This window comes from Cygnus atratus, chromosome 7, assembly GCF_013377495.2.
Source record: "Cygnus atratus isolate AKBS03 ecotype Queensland, Australia chromosome 7, CAtr_DNAZoo_HiC_assembly, whole genome shotgun sequence".
In the NCBI taxonomy this organism is placed as follows: Eukaryota; Metazoa; Chordata; class Aves; order Anseriformes; family Anatidae; genus Cygnus; species Cygnus atratus.
In genome coordinates this window covers 3,864,075-3,886,049 of record NC_066368.1, presented here as the reverse complement: position 1 = coordinate 3,886,049, position 21,975 = coordinate 3,864,075, and the positions used below count along the sequence as shown (strand labels likewise).

General features: G+C 45.4%; 1 protein-coding gene across 3 annotated transcripts in view; it reads left to right on the top strand.

Moving 5' to 3' along the window:
• Positions 1 to 4,067: 4,067 nt before the first annotated feature.
• The window catches only part of ZRANB1 (zinc finger RANBP2-type containing 1), a 46,822-nt gene continuing 28,914 nt past the window's right edge, over positions 4,068 to 21,975 (top strand). Inside the window, exons 1-4 of one of the 3 annotated variants that reach the window (XM_035547645.2) lie at positions 4,068 to 4,085; positions 7,792 to 7,886; positions 19,136 to 19,233; positions 19,994 to 20,844. In XM_035547645.2, coding sequence (XP_035403538.1) covers positions 20,031 to 20,844 — 814 coding nt within the window. In that variant the 5' untranslated portion in view covers positions 4,068 to 4,085; positions 7,792 to 7,886; positions 19,136 to 19,233; positions 19,994 to 20,030. The other 2 variants (XM_035547643.2, XM_035547642.2) reach the window with 2 other exon arrangements.

The window sequence follows — 21,975 nt, the reverse complement described above, 5'->3', positions numbered from 1 at the left end:
AGAAACCCACAGACAGTTGAGACATGTAGTAGGAACACTGAAGCAACATAGTGCTGAATCACAAAATCTGTATTTCTCAGTGTACCAAGGACTATTTGGGAGACAACAAACATATTTTTTACACGCGAAGAAAAATGTTAGCTAATACTGTTTATAATGTTGCTTACCTCCTAGATATCCACGTAAGAGCTATCAATGGGAGAGAGTACTGACAACAAGCTAATGAGCTCCTGCTGCTTGATAAATGTGTCAGCTTTCTTCAGCGTTTCTTTGTGCAGTGGGAGACAGTGATCCTAGACAATGTTCTCCTGCAATTATTTTATTCTGTTTCTACCCATAATTTTGGCATAGAATACAAAAAAGGAAGGCATAGCAGCTTCTGCGATGACTGATACAAGTAAACAATAGTTGCTCAATGTATAATTACTAAATTCTTTTCTTTCAAAGTGGGGAGTAAAAGTAATCAGAGAACTGTCCTTCCAGGAAAGTAATCTGGTTTGAATACGATTTATTTTTCTCTTTCTCTGATTTATTTGTCTCTTGTTGTGTCTGTAAATAAGGCGTAGCAACCACGAGGTATCCTGCTGAATGGCTTTCTGTGAGATTAGCAGTAGGAAAAAGATTGCAAGCTACTTTTTATCCAGCTGTTGAAGCTGCCTATTTGTGATGAGAAATGCCAGGAGAAGTTAAAGATTTTTGCAGAACACCTCTCTAAAATAAGGCGATGGTATTAACGTAATCAGAATTTACGGCCCAGGCTTGGCCTGAATTAAAAATAAAAATCTATTCTCTTCCAAAACTCAGGGCTGCCCAGAAAATCATCTTGTCCGTATTTTAATTCCAGATGTGCATTCCTTATCTTCACCGGTTATCATCCACACAAATCCCTCGCTAACAGCATTACGCTACCCCTGGTGGTACCGACACTCTCTCACTGTGGTGCTGAGCCGGTCGTGTGGCACCACCCTGCCGCTCTGTCAGCTGCCCCCCCGAAGTCTCTTACCTGTGTAGTTTCCTAGTGGATTTTTGAACATGTGTTTAATCCGACATTTGCTTATTAAAAAAAAAGAAAGAAAGAAAGAAAAGCCTCAATGAGTAGCTAAGGGAAAGGCTTTTGAATTGTGGAAGGAACATATTCAGAACCCGTAACAAGCCTGGCAGTGGATTACGTCAACCTGAAGATGGATTTTGCTCCCTCTGTCTGATCAAATAATCTGATTAGCTGGCAGTGATTATGCCTGGCATGATATACGGCGTTCTGTGAGCTGCGTCTGTTCTCTGTTGCCTGTTGCGTTCCTGTGTAGCCTTCTTTCACAATAAATCCCCTTTTCATTTTCACCAAACGCTAATGGCTGCTAACGTCGGCTCTGGCTGGGGACATACTAATGCTTCTCGGTGATACTGGCTTGCTACACGGGGACAGCGGTGTGTTCACCTAGAGCAGAGAAATGCACGGGTTCTTGCATCTGAACTTCCCAGCCAAACCTAAGGCCACTGATTTTAGCACCTATGATGTTTGGAGAGGGGTGATGCCTGTCAGTTGGGCTCACCAAAGCTCATACTATGAGTGGGGAGCTGCCTAAACCAGGCATCACCGCCAGAGGCTGAATAACGCGGTTTTTTTATCTAGACCCAGTTAGCAGTGTCAGAGGAGTTAGCGCTATGCTTGCCCCACAGGCCTGTCAACGCTTTTCTTCTCCTGGCAGGAGCATTTTGTGGTGTTCTGGGCGTTTGGTAGTGGTTAAATGTATTGTGGTTGGGGATAAGAGAGATGCTGGCCGTTGCACAAAGAAATCCAGCCTCTTTGGGCCTGACATTTCTAGGTGGCAACTAGTTCGTGGACTTTAATCCGTTTTTTCTCATGGATTTTTGTCTGAAGTCTTCACGAATGTCTTGCATTCCCCTAAAGGGACTCGGGCTGCTGCTTCCTTTTATAGCTGCATTGTTACTTGTCATTGTCTTCCCTGATGACTTTCTTTAAGAGCACATTCAAAGAGCTCTTTTTTTTTTTTTTTCTTTTCTTTTTCTTTTCTCTTTGTTTTTAATACTCTGCTCGGCATTTTCCTTAATTCTCTCCCTCTTTTTCTCCTCTTCCCTTTGTCCCCCTCCACTGCTCCCTCGTGCCGTGCCCGCCCTGCTGATGCAGGCTTAGAGCAGCTGCAGCAGCCACGCCGTGCCCACCAGCTGGGCCGGGCAGACACGCCAGGACTGTGCTGAGTGAACATGGTTTTCCATCTTCTTTTCTGCGTGTTGCTTTCTGTTGGCCACGCAGCTTGGACTCCTTTACCTGCTGAATGTCTGCCCAGTCGAGGAAAGTTTCTAAGACTCCCTGATCAGGTGGCTCAAATCCTTCAGCAGGAAAGCTCTGGCACGACAGATTTACTCCATCACCTCCTTCCTCCACTCCGTGCAGAACCACAGGGAAATCAAGAAAAAATGGTGCGTGCTGTAGCTGTCAGTGCAAGTGCTCCCCACTTCTAACCTCTTTTTCTTGCTGCTACTGAACCATGTCAGAGCGATTGAGGAGCTAACAACTCAGCACACACTTCTGTCATATTTCTGCAGAGTTGCCCCAGCTATGTATATAGGTAAAGCTATAATCGTTTATTTTCTACCTTTCCAAGCTATATATATACATATTTAATAAGAACTCCCTCTCTCCTACCTGTTGGGCACATGCTGCCTGGGGAGGTGAGAGGTCCTGCTGCTGGCCCCACAGACCCCCGTGGTGCTACCCCATGGGCAGAACTAGCAGAGCCAGCTCCTATGGGATGCTCTCACAAGGGCACACCAGGGCTAGTGTGAGGGCACCACCTTTCCCACCACGCCTGGGAGCGTGTGGGAATGCCAGAGAAGGATCCTGCTTTCCTTCCCCTGGCCACAGGTCAGCTGCAAATACCCACAGCTCATTTTCGGGTCTGAGAGTGGCAGCCTGTAACAGCACCCAACAGCTGTAGCAAGCAAGAACGGTCAGGACATCATGTCTTCTCTGATCTTTTCCTCCTGTGTGTAGGGGATGCGGTGATCTAGCAGCAGTTGAATATTTTTGTGTTTCAAACTGAAATGAGAAAAAGAGCCGCAAGTGTGAGATTTACTGGGTGTGAAGGCTGGGGCTGACTCAGAGAGAGGGTGGAAAAATGGTAACAAATCGGTCAACCACTTAAAATATCCTGCTTTCAGTAGCTTCAAAAACTGTGCTTCTTTTTGATTTTTCTGCATTTCTATTCCTTACCCTTTAGCTAAGCGTTTCAGATCAGTTGCAAGTCTTCCTTGATCATAAAGAGCCTGAAAGCACTGAATAGGGCAACGGCAAGAGGAGGATTTGAGGAGCTGGTGTGAGTAGGGAGTTCTGCATACTCACAGTTCAGCTAGTGAGAAACAACCATCTGGTGAGCATGTGCATCCCTGCTCCCAGATACGCCGAGGATGAATTGCCTAATGGAGCCAGTGCTCTGCCTGAGAGCGAGGAGTTACCGGGGAAAGAGAATTGCATAAGAGAGAGATCCGTACTCATCCATCACTAACTGGATGTAATCTTCAGACCGAGAAAATTCTGCTACAGCACAAAAAGAACCCATGCCAGCGGAAAATAATTCGGCATTTGTCTTTTTGGTTACCTGAAGCATATTTTTTCTTAACCAAATCCCCCAGCTATTGTATGCAACATCTAGAAAAATGCTACTGTGAAATGTTTCAGTGCTTCGTTTCTAATTATAGCTTTTGGTATCATTTGCTCGGTTATGAGCAGGGTGAATCAGAACAGAAACGTCAGGGAGAGCTGAGGGAAGGAACCTTGCTAACAGTGAGCATCAGGACAAAAGAAACAGGGTGTCTTGGAAGGCAGTGTGGTGCAGAGTGCTCGTGTTTAATAGGAGGTAAAGACAATTTGCAATCCTTGGTTATTCTGAAAAATCCTAAATTTATAAATTCTTTGCAGGAAAGGAAGGGAACTTCCAAGCCATCTGCCTAGCTGGCTGCCGGCAAGGCTCACACCTCAGAGGCACAAAGCGTTCCTGCTTCAGGGGGGCTGGCTGCTGCACCAGTGCCGCTGGTGCAGCTCCAGGCTGACGGGGACAAGGAACCAGGTGGGTTTCTTACCCGGGTTCATTGATACTCCTGCACAGTTCTCTATTACTCGTGTATGCTGTTTGCATTTCATAAAACCTGTGCGGTCTGAAAAGAAAATCTGCTATCAATTCTTTTCTGAGTGGTTCCAGAGCCAAGAAGCAGCTCTTTCTTGTTCCGGAGGAGCTGAAAGGAAAGAAAGGAAATTGGAGAGCTGAGGAAGGTGGGGAGAAAGCAGCAGGCATCAGAGCAGCATGGATTAAGGATATTTGAATAGTGGGGGGAAAAAAAACAAACCCTGGTAGAAATACATATGCAAGTTATGTTTTTCCTTGTGAATGAAGGCATATAGCTTTGCTATGGGTTTATTCTGAGCTGGAGGGCAGCTCCATTTCTTATGCAGCCGGTTAATGAAGGCGCATAATCTCCAAGGTATGAGTGGATTCAACTCTGCAAAGCTCCCAAAATAACATATTAAAACAAACAAACAAGCAAACAAAAAAATACCTCCCCAAAGTTCCCAAAATTAAGCTGTCAAACCGATATGAATGTTCCAAACTCACTACTAGAGAGTTAAAATCTGTCCTTAAATTGGTGGAACAAGATTAAAATTTGGGGTGGAATATAGGAGATTAGTACTTACTTACAATTTCTGCTACCCCTCACAAATATAGAATTGTCTTCCTGACATTTAAAAAAGAAAAAGGTGGTCAGATACCAAAATTATTGAGCACTGAGTTATCAAGTCACGTAGATTTTGATTTTTTCTCAAAATTAGAAGTCTGAAAGGTATAATTGGATAAAATATGCATGTAAATCTCAATGTTCTAAACCATTGAGAGGTCATTCCTATTGTATTTTATTGTTCAAGTCTAGAACAAATGGTGAATTCCTGCAAAGTAAACCTGCTGGAACATGCCAGCAATTTTCTGGGATAAAGCCAGAGACCTGGTCTTAGGAATAATACTGCCAACATTAAAAATGTCTTGTGATTTGGAGATACCGCTACGATTCACTTTTGAAATTAACAATTCTGATAACTTTTTCAAATTCAATTCTACCACGTGTGTTTGCTTTCCTATACTACACGGCTACCTATTTCATGACTTGGAGTGTCTCAGCTCTGCAGAATAACTACGCAGATACAAAAATCATTTGAATTCTCTCAAATTCTTGGATATCTTTCAGTTGACCATAATTTTTTCTTACCCACGCAACAGAAGTTTTTGAAATGATATAAGCCTACGTTCATTGGAGGACTTCTCTGTGCTGTAAAAGTATATTACATGCTCCTAACGTGCTGCAATGCACTGTGTTTTGTTTAAAGTTTCTTTTCATGATCATCCAATGCTTTCCCGACAGGCTAATGAAATATTCTGGAAGAATTTGAACTGACACATTCTCCAAAACTATTTATTCTTTCTATTTTCTTATCTATTTACAGTCTGATCTATAACCATCATTTCTGCAAATTTCCCATTGTTGTACTTCCGTAGCAGCTTTGACAATTTACCCCACTATTTGTTTTTGCCTTAGATGACTGCTTTTCCATCGTCTTGCCTAGATGCCAAGAGCAAGGGATACATTTTCTGAATTATTTTTAAGCACAGAAATGGCATGATTTCTTAAGTACTTCTTTTACATGACTTATCCGAGCTCATCTGGATCTTCTGTGTGGGTGTGTGAAAGAAAATAAATTGTCCCAATCCTTTCTATCGCTAAATATATGTAATTGTTGGTATGTTTCCCAAAATGCAGACCAGGGCCCAACTTGTTCAGTGGAGACAGAAAGAGATTTTAGTAAATAACAAATCTGGGAGAGATGAATCATGTTATCGCCACCCCACACCCCCCGACAGTTTTGTGATGTGTATAGGGAACTGATTTAATTGTAAATGGAGACAAATTTCTATTTCTGTCTCCATAAATAATTACATTTTTCTCATCCTGACTCCAGCTGTAGATGTTTGTCTGCTGGACATTTTCTCTAGCATGAGGCAGCACCGGTCTGCTTGAATACGCTGTGTGCTTTTCCTTTACACTGCTTTTTTTTTTTTTCCTTTACTTTTGTTGAACAAAAAGGAATGGATCTGGCTGGTCAGAAGGGATGAGTTTCCCATTGCAACCCTGAGCCTGAGGGATTAGCAATTAGCTAGGTAACGGGGTCCTTTCCATTGCCTTGGCTGGGAATAGGGCATTGCATGCAACCATGGAAATAGAAGTGGTAAATGTACGTGGAAGACTGAAATATACAGTAGGAACTGTGGTGGAAAAGCAGTTAGGTATCAAGAGATGCAAGACCCATGAGGGAAGAGCTGAGATGTGGGCAAGTAAGGTGTTTTTTTCTGTCAGAGAGATTACAGTAGCAACTTGAGGAAGACTCAGACTTCCGAGTGGTGAGCAGAAAGTGAGAGTACGATGCATGGGCAGCGGGAGGCCCAACTCCAAGGTCTGACAAAGCAGCCATGGGTCGTGGCTTTCTACCTTTCTTCCTTTCTTCCAATGCCTTTCTTCCACAGAAGAGAGGAGTTGCACTGGCCAAGGTTAACATTACGACCACCAGCTCCTCGCACTCGCTGTGTGGCCATTGACGCCATTTTGTGGCAGTTGGTTTCCTAAAAAGTCAACTGAAGAAACGTTTTCTGCCCAAAGCATTTTGCTGTGGAAGAAGGGAAGGAGAAGGAACGGCCTCAAGTTGTGCCAGGGGAGGTTCAGGTTGGAAACGAGGAGACATTTCTCCTCAGAAAGAGCAGTCAGGCGTTGGGACGGGTTGCCCAGGGAGGTGGTGGCGTCACCGTCCCTGCGGGTGTTCAAGGAGAGGTTGGACGTGGTGCCTGGGGACATGGCTCAGTGGTGACATTGGTAGTTGGGTGACGGTTGGACCAGCCGATCTTGGAGGGCTTTTTTAACAACGGGGACGTTGCGGCCACGTCCGACGAGATACCCCCCGCCTTCACCTCAGGGCCGCGGGCGCCATGAGGCAGACGCGGGGGGGCGGGGGCGTCGCTCGGGGGCTCGGCATCCCCGCACCCCGCCCCGGAGGCGGCCCCAGCGGCGGGGATGACATCACCCGTTCTCCCCAAAGAGCCGCGCGCTGATTGGCGGAGGGGCCAGGCCGCGCGCTGGGCCAATAGACGCGGGGCAGGCGGGCAGGCCGGGCTGACGTGCGGGCCGCAGGGGGGTTTATTTTGCTCCGGGCCGCCGCCATTAGAGGAGGCCGGCGGGGGCTCCCCCCCTCCCCCTTTTACAACCTCCCCCCCTCCGTCACCGAGTGGCACCGCCCGCGGCCGCGGCCGCCCGCCGCGCTGGGAGAGACCATGGCGTGAGCGGGGGGGGGGGACGCCGCGCCAGCGGGCCGGGGGGAGCGGCGCGGGCGGCGGGGCCAGGCGAGGCGACGTGAGGTGAGGGGCGGGGAGGGGAGGGGAGGGGAGGTGAGGGGCTGCTGCCGGGCCGGCCCCGCTGACCCCCCCCGGGGCTCGGGAAGGGGGCCCCGGGGCCGTGCAGCGGCAGGCCGGGGCTGCTTCCTTCCCCCGGGGAGGCTTTTTGCTGTTTTATTTCATTTTATTGCTGTTTTTTTGGGGGGTGGGGGGCGGCGGCAGCAGCCCTGTGGCGGCGGCAGCCCGGCGGTGGGGTCGGCAGCACCGCGACCTGCGCGAATTACCTCAGAGTAGATTTTTTTTTTTTTTCTTTTCCTGAGCCCAAGCTGTTTTTCCTTTCTTTTTAAAGAAAGTTCAGTTAGCGAGAGGAGGGAGCCCGGGTGACCCGCGCCGCACGACCCCGCCGTCACGATCGCAGCCTGCGGCAGGACCCAGCCCGCTGAGGTGAGCCCCGGGGGGTGGGGGGTGGGGGCCGAGGGGGGGCACCCGGCGCTTCCAGGCGTCTCAATGGGGAAAAGTTCCCGTGGAATGCCCGGGGACGGCCCCCGGGAGCAGACGGGGCTGTGTCGGGCTCTGTGCGCCGCTCGGGCAGCCGCTGGGTGCCTGCTGCTTGTGCTGGTGAGGCTGTGTGGGAGCGTAACGCGTCGGTGTGCAGCGCGGACAGGTGAAGTGTCCGCTGTGCGCTGCCTTGACCTCCTCTCCAGCCAACACTCGCTGGCTTTAAAGCGCCTGTTGTTACGAGCGGAACGCCGTAGCGGGAGTTCAGGAGGGGGCTGTCTCACTTGATTTTGCTTTCCGTTCTGCTCGTCTAGTGTTTTTTGTCCTTGGTGACTGCAGAATAGGTTTGCGAAGCCGATTTTTGTTTCCCAAAGTGGTTAACTGGGGAGGGGAGAACACGTAAGCAGCAGGAAGCGTTCAGGCAGTCTCTTACTTGCCTCCCTCCTAAGCCCAACCTGAACTGATGTCTTAGCGTGCATCTCGATGTAAAGATCACCTCTGACTTAAGTCTGTCAGAGCATTAAAACTTACCAGTGCTTCTGGATGCATTGCGCTTTGTAGGATTTGGGAACCTCTAACTCTGTGGTGTATTTGTCTTGAAGAAAAAAGAAGTTGTTACCTTTATTTTTTTTACGCTGCTTAAATAAAGACAGGCTGATGGAGATGACTGATGAGGCCGTAATCTGTTATTGTAGAGTTGTATCCATTAACATTTTCTCAGAAGTATAATTAAAAATATTAATTTAATTGGAATGCTGAGTGGCATAGAAGCGTCAATGGGATTCATCGCAGAGGCATGACTTAAATTGGAGACTAGTTAAAATTGGTCAAGGCATTTTCAGTTTTATTTAGACTCGTGTGTGGCCATGTTAATATTATGTAATTTAATGTGTAAATTCCTTGGGGGTGGGAAACACCATCTATCTTTGGTGTTCTTCGCAAGATAGATCCACAAATAAGTCAGAAATGGAAGTAGAAAATACTTTGCGGATTGCATGGGAAGCTATTTTTAATATATTTGGTCAAATAATCAAATGTATCTTCAGACACCCCGGTGTACTGGCTCCTTCCCGTGGTAGTGACGTCGGTGCTAAGGTTTCTCTTTGCGGTATCAGAGATGAGGTAATGTGGAACTTCAGATCAGTGCATCCTTCATCACGACGTACTGTCTCTTGTGAAGATGGGGTTATTTGGAGCTGGTCAACACTTATGTCAACAAGTAATCCTCATTTTGACCGTAAGAATTATAATTCCAGTCTCCTGCTACTAAAATGGAACTAAACGTTAGTTTGGCAGCTGGAAATGGCTGGCTGGACCATAACAGAGTTCTTAATTTAATTTTTTTAGAGTAGTACTACAGATGAAGAGGGGAACGAGGAAAAGTTGGAAAGAGATTTATTTTTTTTTTAAACACAGCTCATGAACAGCTTACTACTTCCATTGTCAAATGGCATAGCTTGGAAAAATCAGTTAAGTAACAGGTAATTACAACTCTGCGATGTCAGTTGGATGGAATTTGCTATACCTTAAAAAGAAAATGTCTGAGATCTTAATCAGAAGATAGAAGTTGTTTGTATTTCAGGTATTTTCCTGGTGCTTATGCTTTTTCATAGCAGTCCTTGTGTAGCTGGCACTGCTTTAAATTGCAGAGAATTGGATTGATTTTTGTGACCGTGAGACTTGTCAACTTGGGGGATTTTTTTTGTTTTTGGATCATCAGTGGCTGAAGCACAGGCTCTCGTACATATGTAGTTGGTTCTTCTGGAACTTTGTTGAAACACAAGGCTAATAATAGGACTCATCCCTTTGGTGTCTAACAGCAAATACTTTAGAACAACAATTAGTGTGTAATAATTTGAATTATTTCCTTTTTCCTTCTTCTGCGGCACAGGCAGGTTTTCAGGAGCTCTGTAGTCAAACTGCAGTTGTATCTACCTGCCACTTCTCGAAAAAGAACTCTTTTTTTTCCTGCGCTGCTGTCCCATTTATGCAGAAAAACTTGTTTCGGTGAAGACCAGAGAGGAAGAGGCCTGGATGGAGTGGAGCAGGGGATGAGCGAAGTTCAGAGAAGCCTCTTCAAGAGGGGTTGACCTTGGCTCAAGAAGGTGGAAGCAATTGTAGGTTTTATTTATTTATTTTTAATCAAAGAACATGGGAAGTGTAATACACTGGGAAGAACGGAGGAGTTCCTGGCGTGTGCAGAGCATCTTGTCTACAGAACAGACAAGTTTGCAGTTCTTTGCTTCTTCTACTAGACAGCAGGCATAAAGAAGTTGGCGTTTTTTCCTTTGGTTATTTGAGTGTATCCTGACGTATCTGTCCTGCTTCTTCTTAGAGCAAGGATAACAAAAGCTGGTACTTCTAAGACAAATGCTGGAGCGGGCACCGAATTTACATCCGTCTTCAAGTCTTAGTTCAGAATTGAGCCAAAAAGCCTTAGAAGAGATGAGGGCTGGGTACAGGCTGGGTACCAGGTGTGAAACCCCCGTGCAGGAGGCAGGGGGCTGCAGGGCTGGACCTGTGCCCGCCGTAAGTGTGAAGAGCGCTTCTTCCTGAAACCGGCACTTGTGAGCGAAGAGGCTGGAACTCCCCCTGCAATGCTACGAGCCAGTGTGCAGTGACATTTATGTGGGTTGTGCTTGCCGTCGTTTTGTCAGCGAATACTAAGGTTTAGAAATCCTGTCTCTTGGTTCTTTGACTCGATTTAGCATCTATTCTTGAGTCGCTTTCAATGAAACAGAAAGGTCTGAGTTACTGGGGAGCTTAGAGATTTTGAGAAGCCTTTAAGTTTTGTTGGTGCTTCGCCAGCTTCTTTTCAAGATCTGGAACGTGAAAATTGTCACAGCCATGGTTTACATGACTCTGGGAAGAAAAATAAACTTGAGTGCTCTGTTTTGTTTTCAGTAGCTTAGAAGTACTACCATGTAGTAGTCATTTAATGGCTTTGTGAAGTCACACCTACTTTTTTAGGTCCATTCATTTGAAAACTGTGAAGCTTTTGGCCAGGGTCAGTTGGGTATCTAGGGAGAAAAACGACTCATAGGTCTGATAAGTGCAGATAATTCGAAAAAATAAAAATTGGCCAAGGTGACCGGGTGAATGAGAGAATCTGTTGTGGTTAGAAGGACCGTAAGTGCATTAGTGCTGACTTCTTCCAGACCGATGGGCTTGAAAGTGTTTTTTATCTCCATTCTTCCCCCTGTTATCTAAGCGAGGAGAGCATCTGCTCAGGGGGCTGTGGCATCCCTTCCCTGCTGCTGCCTGGGCGCTCCCCTGGAGCAGCTTCTGCCTGCAGGTCTGTCTTGCGTGGTGTCACGAGCCGGGGAGTATCGACGGGCTCATTGTCGTGCCAGGCCTCCAGCTTTTATTTCAGGCTGCTGGGGGAATCACGGTTAGTTTGTATAGGTGTCTCAGCAATGTCTGGCTGTCCTTTAGGTGTCTGCTGTCAGGTGGGCCTGGGGGCTTTGGTTTTGGCTACAGAGGCTTCCCCTTACCCTGTGCTCATCAAGAAGCTAACTTGTATCATGCTGAAGCACTGGGCAGGCCCCCTGGGCTGTTTACCTATTTTTGACCTCTGCAGCTTGGCAGGGATAAAAATAATTGTCACCTCGTGGGCTGTGAAGGACCTTACTTCAGGAAGGTTGCTCAGTATTATCTCCGGCAGCGAGTTACTCCCACCCTCGCCCCCCACTCCCTGAAAGCGGGGGGCTTACTGCTTTGGGGCTGTGGCTCTGAAATTTTGCAGCAGCTGAATGTCTTGCTTGATTCGTTGGCTATGTGTTGTGAGCAAAATAAGGATTGCTAACGTTTATTTAAAAAAAAAAAAAAGCAGATACTACTTGTACAGAAAGTCAAATGTTGTTATTGAAGTCCTTATGCGTGCTGTGATGTTAGAACTCTTTTTGGTGTGTTTCTCTGACACCTTGCTGTCTAGACAACATCTGAAGAAGAGCCGGATAGAACAGCGAGCATGGCTTGTATGGGTTTTTTGTGCTAGAACTTGAAGTCATAAAAACTAGCCCAATCGCAAATGCGTGTACCAAAGACAGTCCCGAACTGTATGTGAAAGTGGCTTGCCATTAATTAGGAGGAAACTACACAATGGCTGATGTTGAGAGTGTGTTTCCCTCTTTCATTTGGAGGCAGATGGTTTTTCTCCGCCAAATGGTGAATGTCTGCATCTAGCCATGATCTAATTTATGGTCAACCACGATTAGGGAGGTCCAGAGGATAATTACTAGAACTGAATGTCAGATGCACAAATTTTAATAGAATATTCCTCGGTTGCTGGCCAGGTTTAAGTGTCTTTAAGTTCTGATGTCTGACTCCGCAGCGTGTTTTTGTTCAGAGCGTGACATCTGGTTTTCCTCATCTTGTGCAGGGGTGGCTGAGATCTAAACAAAAAAATGAGCCTCATGTTTTAGGCATATAGTCTAAACACAGATAAACCATCTTTTGTATTTGACCCTGCTTTTTAGAAAGAAGCCTCTCGTTCTGCTTGTGAACTTTGTCTGATGCAAGCGTCGTAAAGCAACAGTTTTAAAGACTGCCGTTTTATTACGGGTGTTTGTTGTATTTGTACATCTTGAGTCCGTATTCAGCTGCTGCTGCCTGTTCGTGGTGATCAGATGTTCTAAATGTTGATGGCTGTATTTATGTTAGTTTTCTGGTGGAGCTCATTATTTTGAGTCTGCTTGCTTGGTTTTGATTAGCGTTACGGGGGAGATGCCATGTGTTATGTAACTGTTGAGCTGCTTACTCGTGTTTTACCAAATGGTGTTGGTTTCTAAGTAAGAGTTGTATTTAGTCCCTCCTAGTGTGTGGCAACATCTCACTTAAATGGTTGTTAACTGAGACTTAAAAAAAAAAAAAACACCAGAAATGCACACGTGTAACCCCCCAAACCACCACCGCCAAAACCAACCAAAGAAAAACGTAACTCTCCTGAAACGTGAGAGCGCTGAGTTGTGAGCCGCTGCTGTTGTCTCTTAGAGCTTGTTTTCAGCAGTGAGTGCTTTCTTACTATCTAGTCACAAATTTAATAGAGGGATGCGTACTTTGACCCGCTGGAGTTCAGTAACAAATACAATGGGAGCATTTACTTTGCAAACCCTACAGCAGGGCTAACTGCAGAGCACAAAGTGCTTTGGGGGTAAACTTAAATAAAAAGGCAAGAGGAGTGAGTGCATAGAGTTGTCACACGTCTGTTAGGGCTGGAACGGCGTTTCTGTGCCTGCGGACGAGTCTGTGTATAGTTCAACATCTGAACCTAAAGTTCACCATCCGCTTCTGTGTCTCTTAAGATGGGTAACTTCCCAGCTGTTCCACTTCTTACTGCATTTGCAGGAGGAGGCATCATCGCACGTTAAATTCTCTTGCTTACAGGGAGTCAGGCTTTAAGGCTTATTTGAAATGGCAAGAGTTGGATGGGAAGTGTGAATAGAATATTGAAAAGATGGAGCAAAGTCAGAATGATTTTTCTGAATATGGTAAATATCTAATAAAGTCGACTTGAGATGTTCTGCGATGAGATGTGAATCCGTAACCTAACACTGCTTTCATGTTGATGTAGCTGTAAGCGGAGCTTGTCAGCCTTTGCTTGGTGAACAGACTTAAACGTTCTCAGAAGTCACAGCTTTTCAGAATGTCTTTTGGTCAAGAGAGCTGCGTTTCTGGTAGCGTGCTTGTTTGCGTAAGGTCACGTCGTCTGGATTTCAACTGCGTGCTTACAGGAGTAGATGAAAGGGGGTGAGGCTGAGGTCGTAGCTCAGGTCTGCAGGTTAGAATATTTGTTGACAGCCTAGCCTATAAAAAAAAAAAAAAACTAAAGAAGAATGAGTTCTAACATACTAAGTTGTAAATAGTTATTCACTTATAACCCAAGCGTTTTTTCCCCACCACTGGTGTTGTACGTTATAGGTGGCATCGCTTACATGGCAAAGATCTGGTGTTGTTTAACAGAACTGAGGTTTGTGCCCATTTTGACTCGCTGATGCATCTGAAGACAGCAGCGTTCCTTCTCCTCCAGGAGCGACCGAATAGCTCCAGCACTGGGGGAGCCAGGGCTGTCCCTGTGTGCTCCCAAAGCAGTGCCCTCGTGGGGACGAGGACGGGAGCAGGCTGTAATTTGCCTCGTGCTTCGTGTCGGCGGTACGGGGCGGTTGGCTTTGTGCTGGGGAGAGCCCAGGCCCTGCTGCCTGTTCCGTGGATGGCCAGCGCGCGTTCTCGGCAAGGTGCCTGGCTGGTCTGCCGAAAAACCCACCTCAGGGCAGAAAAGCTTTCACTGCTCTTTTCCCAACATGGTGCAAGACTTTTTTTTTTCCTTTGAGCTGATCTGTTTGGGACAATGTCCTTTCTTTTTTAAAGAGCTGCCCTAACAACCAGCACAAACTATGCTTACTTGTTGAAGTCCTTGTTCTGAGCGTATCCAGCCTGATACAGAAAATGCTTCTGCATTTGTGACTTTGCAGTAATTCTTTTGTTCTTCGGTATAATATATAGTCATTGCCTTGATTGCTGAGCTTCCAGGTTCAATACTGATCTCATTTGGTTATCCCATTGACAAGGTCATTTAAAAAAAAATACCGAATTTGCAGGGACTACATGGCACCTATTGTTTGTTCCTTTAACCTATAGAAGCTTAGTTAGGTTCAAAGGTTTTTTCTTTCTAATATAAAGATCTGTTGAGCTTCAAGCTGAATGCTTGGGAAAACCGTCGTGCAGGAATAGCAAATAGTTGAAGGTGGTAGGGGGAAAAAACAGGGCAGAAGTGTAAGTAGTGAGGTACGAGAAGAAAGTGTCAATAAAATTCCACCTTAAAAAAATCAGCCAAGGCAAATTGCATGTGAACAATGATTGTTGGTACTTTGAAATAACAATAAATTTCAAATTGGTTAAGTGTGTTCTTTCTGAAGTGTACGGACAGTGTGGTATTTCACAAGGCTTCTTGGACCCGGATAACAAAAGTCAACCTTTAAATAGAAAGCTAGGTGGAATGTCTTGTAAAATCACTAAAAAGCGTCTCGACTATTTCTTGCATACAAGTTTGAAAAAGAAACAAATTTCCTTCTTGATTGAAGCTTATTATGTACAGCTGTGTTTAATCCTCTAGACCTTCCCACTGGCTGCATTGTTTAAAAAAAAAAAAAAATTGGCAAGTTCTTTTGTTTGCAGAGGCCCTTGGTACAGGTTACTGTGGGCTTCGAGAAGATTCCCCTGCTGGAGTGCACAAGGGAGCGGCAGTGTTTGTAAACGTCCTTCTGTAAGCAGCTCTGTCAGAACCATTGGGTCCTTTCTTCTTGTGAGCAGCTGGCTCAAAGTCATCACGTTCCCGCTAGGTGTGCTCTGCGGTTGTACACGACAAAGCCAGCCGCAGCTGTCGGAGTTCAGACTAACACGTTTTGTCATAACCATGTGTGATGATGGCCCAGATACTTGGCTTTAGCGTGTTTTCCCTCAACAGCTTTAACTGGAGATCTTATCTGTGTATAAATCAGCTTCAGCTCTCTAGGAACTATGGCAATTTCTTTTTACAGGTAACTGAAAAAGAACTTGAGGCAGTGATGTAAAAGGGGGAGCATTTCCGTCAATGTGTCAGACTATGCAGAGTTAATCATAGGCAATTCTTTGAAGGCTGTTTGTCCATCCCGTGTTAGCACGTACTTATGTATAAACTTCACAGCAGCATTATCCAGCTGTTAGTCAACAGCTACAGCTGTCAGAGCGAGGCTCTTTCTCAGCAGACCTGCATTTAAATGCCACGTTTCAGAGCACACGAAGAATACTGTCAGCGAAAGTGCCCTTTGATCTCTTGCTTAGACTTGCAGCCCTGCTTCTCCCCACTCCTTTTTGTGGTTGGATGTGTGGAAGGTGTTACATCTGCACTCGTAAGCTGTTGAGTTAATAGATTCTGCGTTTGATTAGAGGAGTGGTGTGTGTGTGAGTGTGGTTTTCCAAACAAGTTGCTTCACCGAGTTCTGAAACCAAAATAAATGCAGGTTTCCTTTTAGGAGCATAGCGGCAGCTCTGTTGGGCTGGGGCAGGTCTGTGCCCTCGGATGTCTCGCTGGAGGCGTGAGGTGCTATCTCCTTTTACCTGTAAGGACAGAGTGAAGCTAGCTGTCTTTGGAAGTCCTCACTCAGGAGCAAAACGAGCTCAGGTGGGAGCACTGATCTGTTGGTACAATTACACAGGGCATCTGCCAGCAGAAGTGGGCTCTGATGAGCGCCCCATCGAGGAGCCTGCGGTGCAGGCAGGGCTCACAGGGCTGGCCGGCTGGTTGGCAGGGGCTCCGTCATCCTGTGGCATGGAGTCCTGCCTTGGTCCCTCTTTGAGCCAGAGAATTAACTTCTGGATGCCGTGAATAGTTGGCTTATGTCATGGAGAATATAGGTCCGTCCTGCCTTAATTTGTTTTTTGAGCCTTGACGTTTTTTTCCAGTTCCTGCATGCCAGTTTGTGTTTTCCCATACACCTAAAAACAAGAGCATTCTTGAAACAAAGCAAAACTTTCTGATTTTTTTTTAAAGCGACCTTTTCTGACTGGCCTTATTTAAGAAAAAGATAGTCTGTCACTGCTGTGATTTTTTTTTTGTCATTTGATTTAATAATAATTTAATATTGTCCTCTTTAACGTACTGAGTTATTCTGGTAGTCTGTCCAGAGCGCATTTAGCACGCTTTCTACGTACCGGTCAATTGGTACTTGCTCGGAGTTCTGCGGGTTTTAATTTCTTGCCTGCTTGTGCTGTTTGGACATTGAGGTACGCACCTGTGCCTCTTGGTCACTGCTGTGCTCCTTCTCTGCCAGAGGAGGTGCTGCATGATTTAACTTCTCCTCTGTGCAGAATCCAAAACAACAAGCTTGCTTGAAGATGAAGTGGTGAAGAAGTAATTTGGAAAAAATGTGCCAGCATTCGAACCGCACGGTGCCTGCCGGTGGTCGGTAACAGCAGTAAATCCGATGGCTCTGGTGGTCTTGGCATGGGTGTGCCACCGGGGGTCATGCCCAGATGGAAACCCAAAAAACTGATCTGTGGAAGTGCTGCGTTTTTCTTTTAACTGCTGTAGTGGGTATTGGCGGAGCTGTCAGAGAAATTGCATTGCTCCACTGAATGTTTTTGTCTTCCTACTTCATAATAACCGGAGGCCTTGTGTTTGGAGGTTGTGAGCTCATATCTCAGAAGTTTTGGCTTCTGTAACCCAGTGTATTGTGCTATTTAGCTTCATAAGCAACATCTCCATATTTATTTAGAGCACTTTTGTGGCCAGCCCCTTCTCAACTTGAGTATCAGTCTCTTTTTTCTAGCCTTGATGTCAGCAAGATGCACGGTGTTTTGTCTTCTCCGTCCCAAATGCGGGTTGGGATTTGTCTGCAAGGGGAGCTGCTGGGTTTAAGGCTGTACAAACTAGGGCTGGTGATGTTCCAGTCACAGCTTCATCACGTACTGTACGCCGGTCTGACTTGAGATGGAAAGAAAAAACAACTCAACGTACCAGCTTCAGGTCGTGTAGAAAGTGTTCCCAAACTTGCGCTGGGTTTTGAACTACTTGAGCAGCAGCTTTCCGGTCTTCACAGCCCAGGTGAAACAGCTGTTTGCACGTGGGGTGGTGGCAGGTGTACGAACAGCATGCTGCTTCATACTCGTTTCTGAAAACTGCCTTCAACTGTCTTTAGAACTATAAAACATTATTGTCTCTGAGCTTTGTTGCTTATACAGAGAATAACGTTACTTACGAAACGTTAAAGTCATTAAAAAGTGTGTTTCACGAATGGTGGTGGTGGGGAAACCCTCGACTGAACGGAGAAGGTAAATCTGCCATTAAGTATGCTCATGTTTTGGAACTGCTTTGGCAAAGCCTTAGTTTCTTTTCTGGAATAGAGAAACACGCTTTTTTCCCTACAAGTTTCTGAAAAGTCTTTAAAGAAACTGCCTTCAGTAGCATTGACTTCATGTTCTTGTTGCGTGACTTCTACCCCTGTGCAGATATGGGGACCCCAGTATGATCTTTCTTCTCCTTTTTCTACTTTTCTCCTCTTAGAGTGGGCATGAACTTTTCTGGGCAAGTCACGGAGGGGAAGCAGTAGGCAGCTGAACTGCCTTCACAGCACATTCCGTAGCATAACAGAGTTTCATGACGTATAGGTGGGGGGGGAGTGCTCTGCAGGCTGCTCAAACAAGTAATGGTAGAACCCAAGCTTTCTGGAAAAAGCTTTGTGGGTTCCTGACTGCTCATCTGCCTTCCCGTGCCATAAATACGGATTGCTGTGGAAAGGCTCGGCCTGTCCTCTCTTCTCTCCTGGCCACGCGATAGCCCCTCGATCGTGCAGCCACCTGATCTGGTGCATACATCAGGGTCGAGCTGCTGGAAAAAACTGCTGCCTGCTGGGATCCACGGAAGGGAGGCAGCGAGAATAATAGTTGGGGGAAAAGAGCACAGACGTGCCTCTCCGTGACAGCCTGAGGCTGACAAATCAGGGTGGCCGTCTAACTGTGCCTCAGTGGGTCAGGGTGGTGGCGAAGGCATTGCAGTGAAGTGGGCTCACTGGTAAAGCATCTCCTAATAGGAGAAGAGGTATAAACTGGGGTTTAGTCTGTCCAGATTTGGATTTGATCCTGTTGCATAACTTAAGGTTTTGTGGTACTGGATTCTGGGTGTTTTTATTAACCAAGAGTTTCAGTGTGGTGAACGTGAGAGCTGTCAGTCAGTTGATATGACAGACTTGTTTTTTGAATAGTTCTGTGTGCGTCAAAGTAGCATGTAAAGGAGGGCTGTATGGCGGGTAGCAATGCTGTAGTAAGAGAGGGGAGAGACCATCTGGTCTGCTTCTTTTCTCCTTACCCTTTATCTGCCTGCCTTAGTCTTTACCCCCATTTGACCTCTATACCAACTGATGGTGACTGAGGCTTTTTTCCTCCCCATCCTCAGTTTTGTTTTCCACTGAGAGCGTTCAGGGATGTTTTGGGGTGACTTTGATGTTGTTTGCATTTAGTTCTTTAGCGGATCAACTGATTGCTCGTGTTCTTCTCAAACATTGATTTATTTTAGCCAGTCCGTATGTTAGTATTAGCAGGCCATGGCTGAGTTTAAACACGTAAATTGTGATCAGAATAGGTGTGGCATTTAATAATTAACTTTCTGGTTACTCAGGTCCAGTAGGAAACCCATAATGAGTCTGTTTTCATTTTGTTTACAGGAATAGTTACCTGCTTAGTGTCATCCTTCGTATTTGGCAATCTGAGGAAAAGGTCTGAGCCAGCATGAAGACAGACTCTCCTCTTCAGTAGAGAAAAAGTGAGTCGGGAGTGGATTGAAATCTGGACTGTAGAATGGGAGCGCTGCGTTGGCTTGTCAGCACGCATAGCTTGAGCTTGCTCGTGGGCGTTACTTTAACCTCATAACACATCTGCTGTGAGTGGTGTCGAATCAAGGCCTAGTCTTGGTTAAGCAGGTGTTTCAAAAAAAAAAAAAAGTCAAGTGTGTGCCTTTTATGTCAACTCCTACAGCTTGCTAATCCAAAAGAACTGCTTACTGGTATAACTGCCTACCTGATACAGCTCTTCCTTCCAGCCCTGTGATGTCTGGCTGTACGGATTTTAGACTTTGTCCTCTTTCCAGTACTGCTGTATTCATATTGAGTTTTACTTCGAGAATTTAATATTTGTGACCTGTTTCTGTAACCGTACTGGTCTCTGTTTCACTGTTCTCCATGCTTAATATCTGTTTTCTGAATGTCTTTGGAAACCTCTGTCCAAACTTAAATTCCTGAAATGCAGGACTGCTTTTTCTTTCCCACAGTAGGAAATCCTGAATTCAGCATCTAAGTGGCTCGAGCATTAGTCATTTAGCTCAAGTCTTGTCCTTCTCACAGCATCCCACACCCACACAGTGTCCTAATACTATCAAGGAGATAAAGATTGTCCGCTCGCCCAGCTTAACTTTCATACTTTTCGGTGCAGTGCACATCAAGTGGGTTACAATTCATTTATGAGATTTTTTTTGGAACCAGAGCCCGTATGCAGTCACGTACTAATGATGTATTCTGATTATTTAGCTTTCTGCCTGACGCAGTTCATTTCAAGAAGTGCACGATGACAGAGCGTGGAATTAAATGGGCTTGTGAGTATTGTACGTACGAAAATTGGCCATCTGCAATCAAATGTACCATGTGTCGTGCTCAGAGACCTAGTGGAACAATTATCACGGAAGATCCATTTAAAAGTGGTTCAAGTGATATTGGTCGAGACTGGGATCCTACAAGCACCGAAGGAGGGAGTAGTCCTTTGATATGTCCAGATTCTAGTGCAAGACCAAGGGTTAAATCATCTTACAGTATGGAAAGTGCAAATAAATGGTCGTGCCACATGTGCACGTACTTGAACTGGCCAAGAGCGATAAGATGTACTCAGTGCTTGTCTCAACGTAGGACCAGGAGTCCCACGGAGTCCCCTCAGTCTTCAGGGTCTGGTTCAAGACCAGTTCCTTTTTCTGTTGACCCGTGTGAGGAATATAATGACAGAAATAAACTGAACACAAGGGCTCAGCACTGGACTTGTTCTGTTTGTACATACGAAAACTGGGCGAAGGCCAGGAAATGCGTTGTGTGTGATCATCCCAGACCTAACAACATCGAAGCAATAGAACTGGCAGACACAGACGAGGCTTCTTCAATCATAAACGAGCAAGACAGAGCTCGGTGGAGGGGGAGCTGTAGTAGTGGGAATAGCCAAAGAAGATCTCCGCCTACAACCAAACGCGAATCCGATGTGAAAATGGACTTCCAAAGAATTGAATTGGCTGGAGCTGTTGGCAGCAAGGAAGAACTTGAAGTTGACTTCAAAAAACTAAAGCAAATAAAAAATAGAATGAAAAAGACTGACTGGCTGTTTCTAAATGCTTGCGTGGGTAAGTTGTTCGTTGCTACCTTATGCTGTTAGCGTAGCAGTTGGGTGTTTGGGGAGAATGAGGATTTGAGAGTAAACTTGACATTTGGTTTTGAAACAGTTTTTTTAATCCTTGTGTTTTAATTTTTGAGTAAACCTGAACTAACACCTGCTAATCGAGGGTGCAGAGTTCATTCATAAACTGAATAGGGTTAGACATGTTTCGCAGCTATGCGTGGGTGGTTTTGTCCTCTTGTTGGAATAAATCTCCTCGTAACAAAATCCTGTTGTTCTGCTGTGTAGTCCAAAAGTAGAGAAAGCTATAAAACCGATACAGAGAACACTGTAGTACATACAGTATTGTATTTAAAAGAGAAAAAAGCCTTTGGATATTTGAAATTACTCCTCTCTTTGCTATAGCGAGATACGCTAGTAGAAGCAGCAGCTGCAGCTTGGGAGTATTTGTAAACAGTGTAGAGCTCACAACAGTACAAGATGCTCTGTCAGATGTTAAAAATAACACCAAAATATGTAGCTCTAAGAAACTGCATGTGTAATACTGACCTTGACAGTAATAATGTTGTGTTAATACAGATACTGTGGTGTAAATGTTTACAGGCTTTCTGAAAGTATTTTTGTAGGCAACTGCTTCAAAAAATTCAAATGCAATTTTTGTTTTATGTTTTAGTGCTTTCCTAAGGAAATTGTGGATAATTCTTCCAGGGCTGTTAAAGATCAGAGACATGTGAGAGCAGGGTTTTCTCCAGTTATTGACCTCGTGAGTTAACTTTTGTGCTGTAACTTCCCGGAAGCAGCTACCTTTTGCCCTAGCATACACGCAGATTAAACGCTTGAAATACACCACTATTTTTAGTGTAAAACACTTCATCTTAAACTGTAGCATTGCTAGGATGTCTCGTGCTGTTCCTCAGGGTTTCATGAAGTCATTTGATGGCATTTTTGGTTTTTTGGTTGCATAAGTAGCTTCAGAGACGTTTCATTCGGGAGAATAGCTAGATTTCCTGGTACCTTAAGCTGCTCACATGCTAGCAGACACACAGAGCCTTTTTCTTCCGAAATGAAGCAACTGAAATTCTGTATGACACTAAGTTACTAAATAGCTGAGATCAGTTGTTGGAGGTCATTCCTGTGG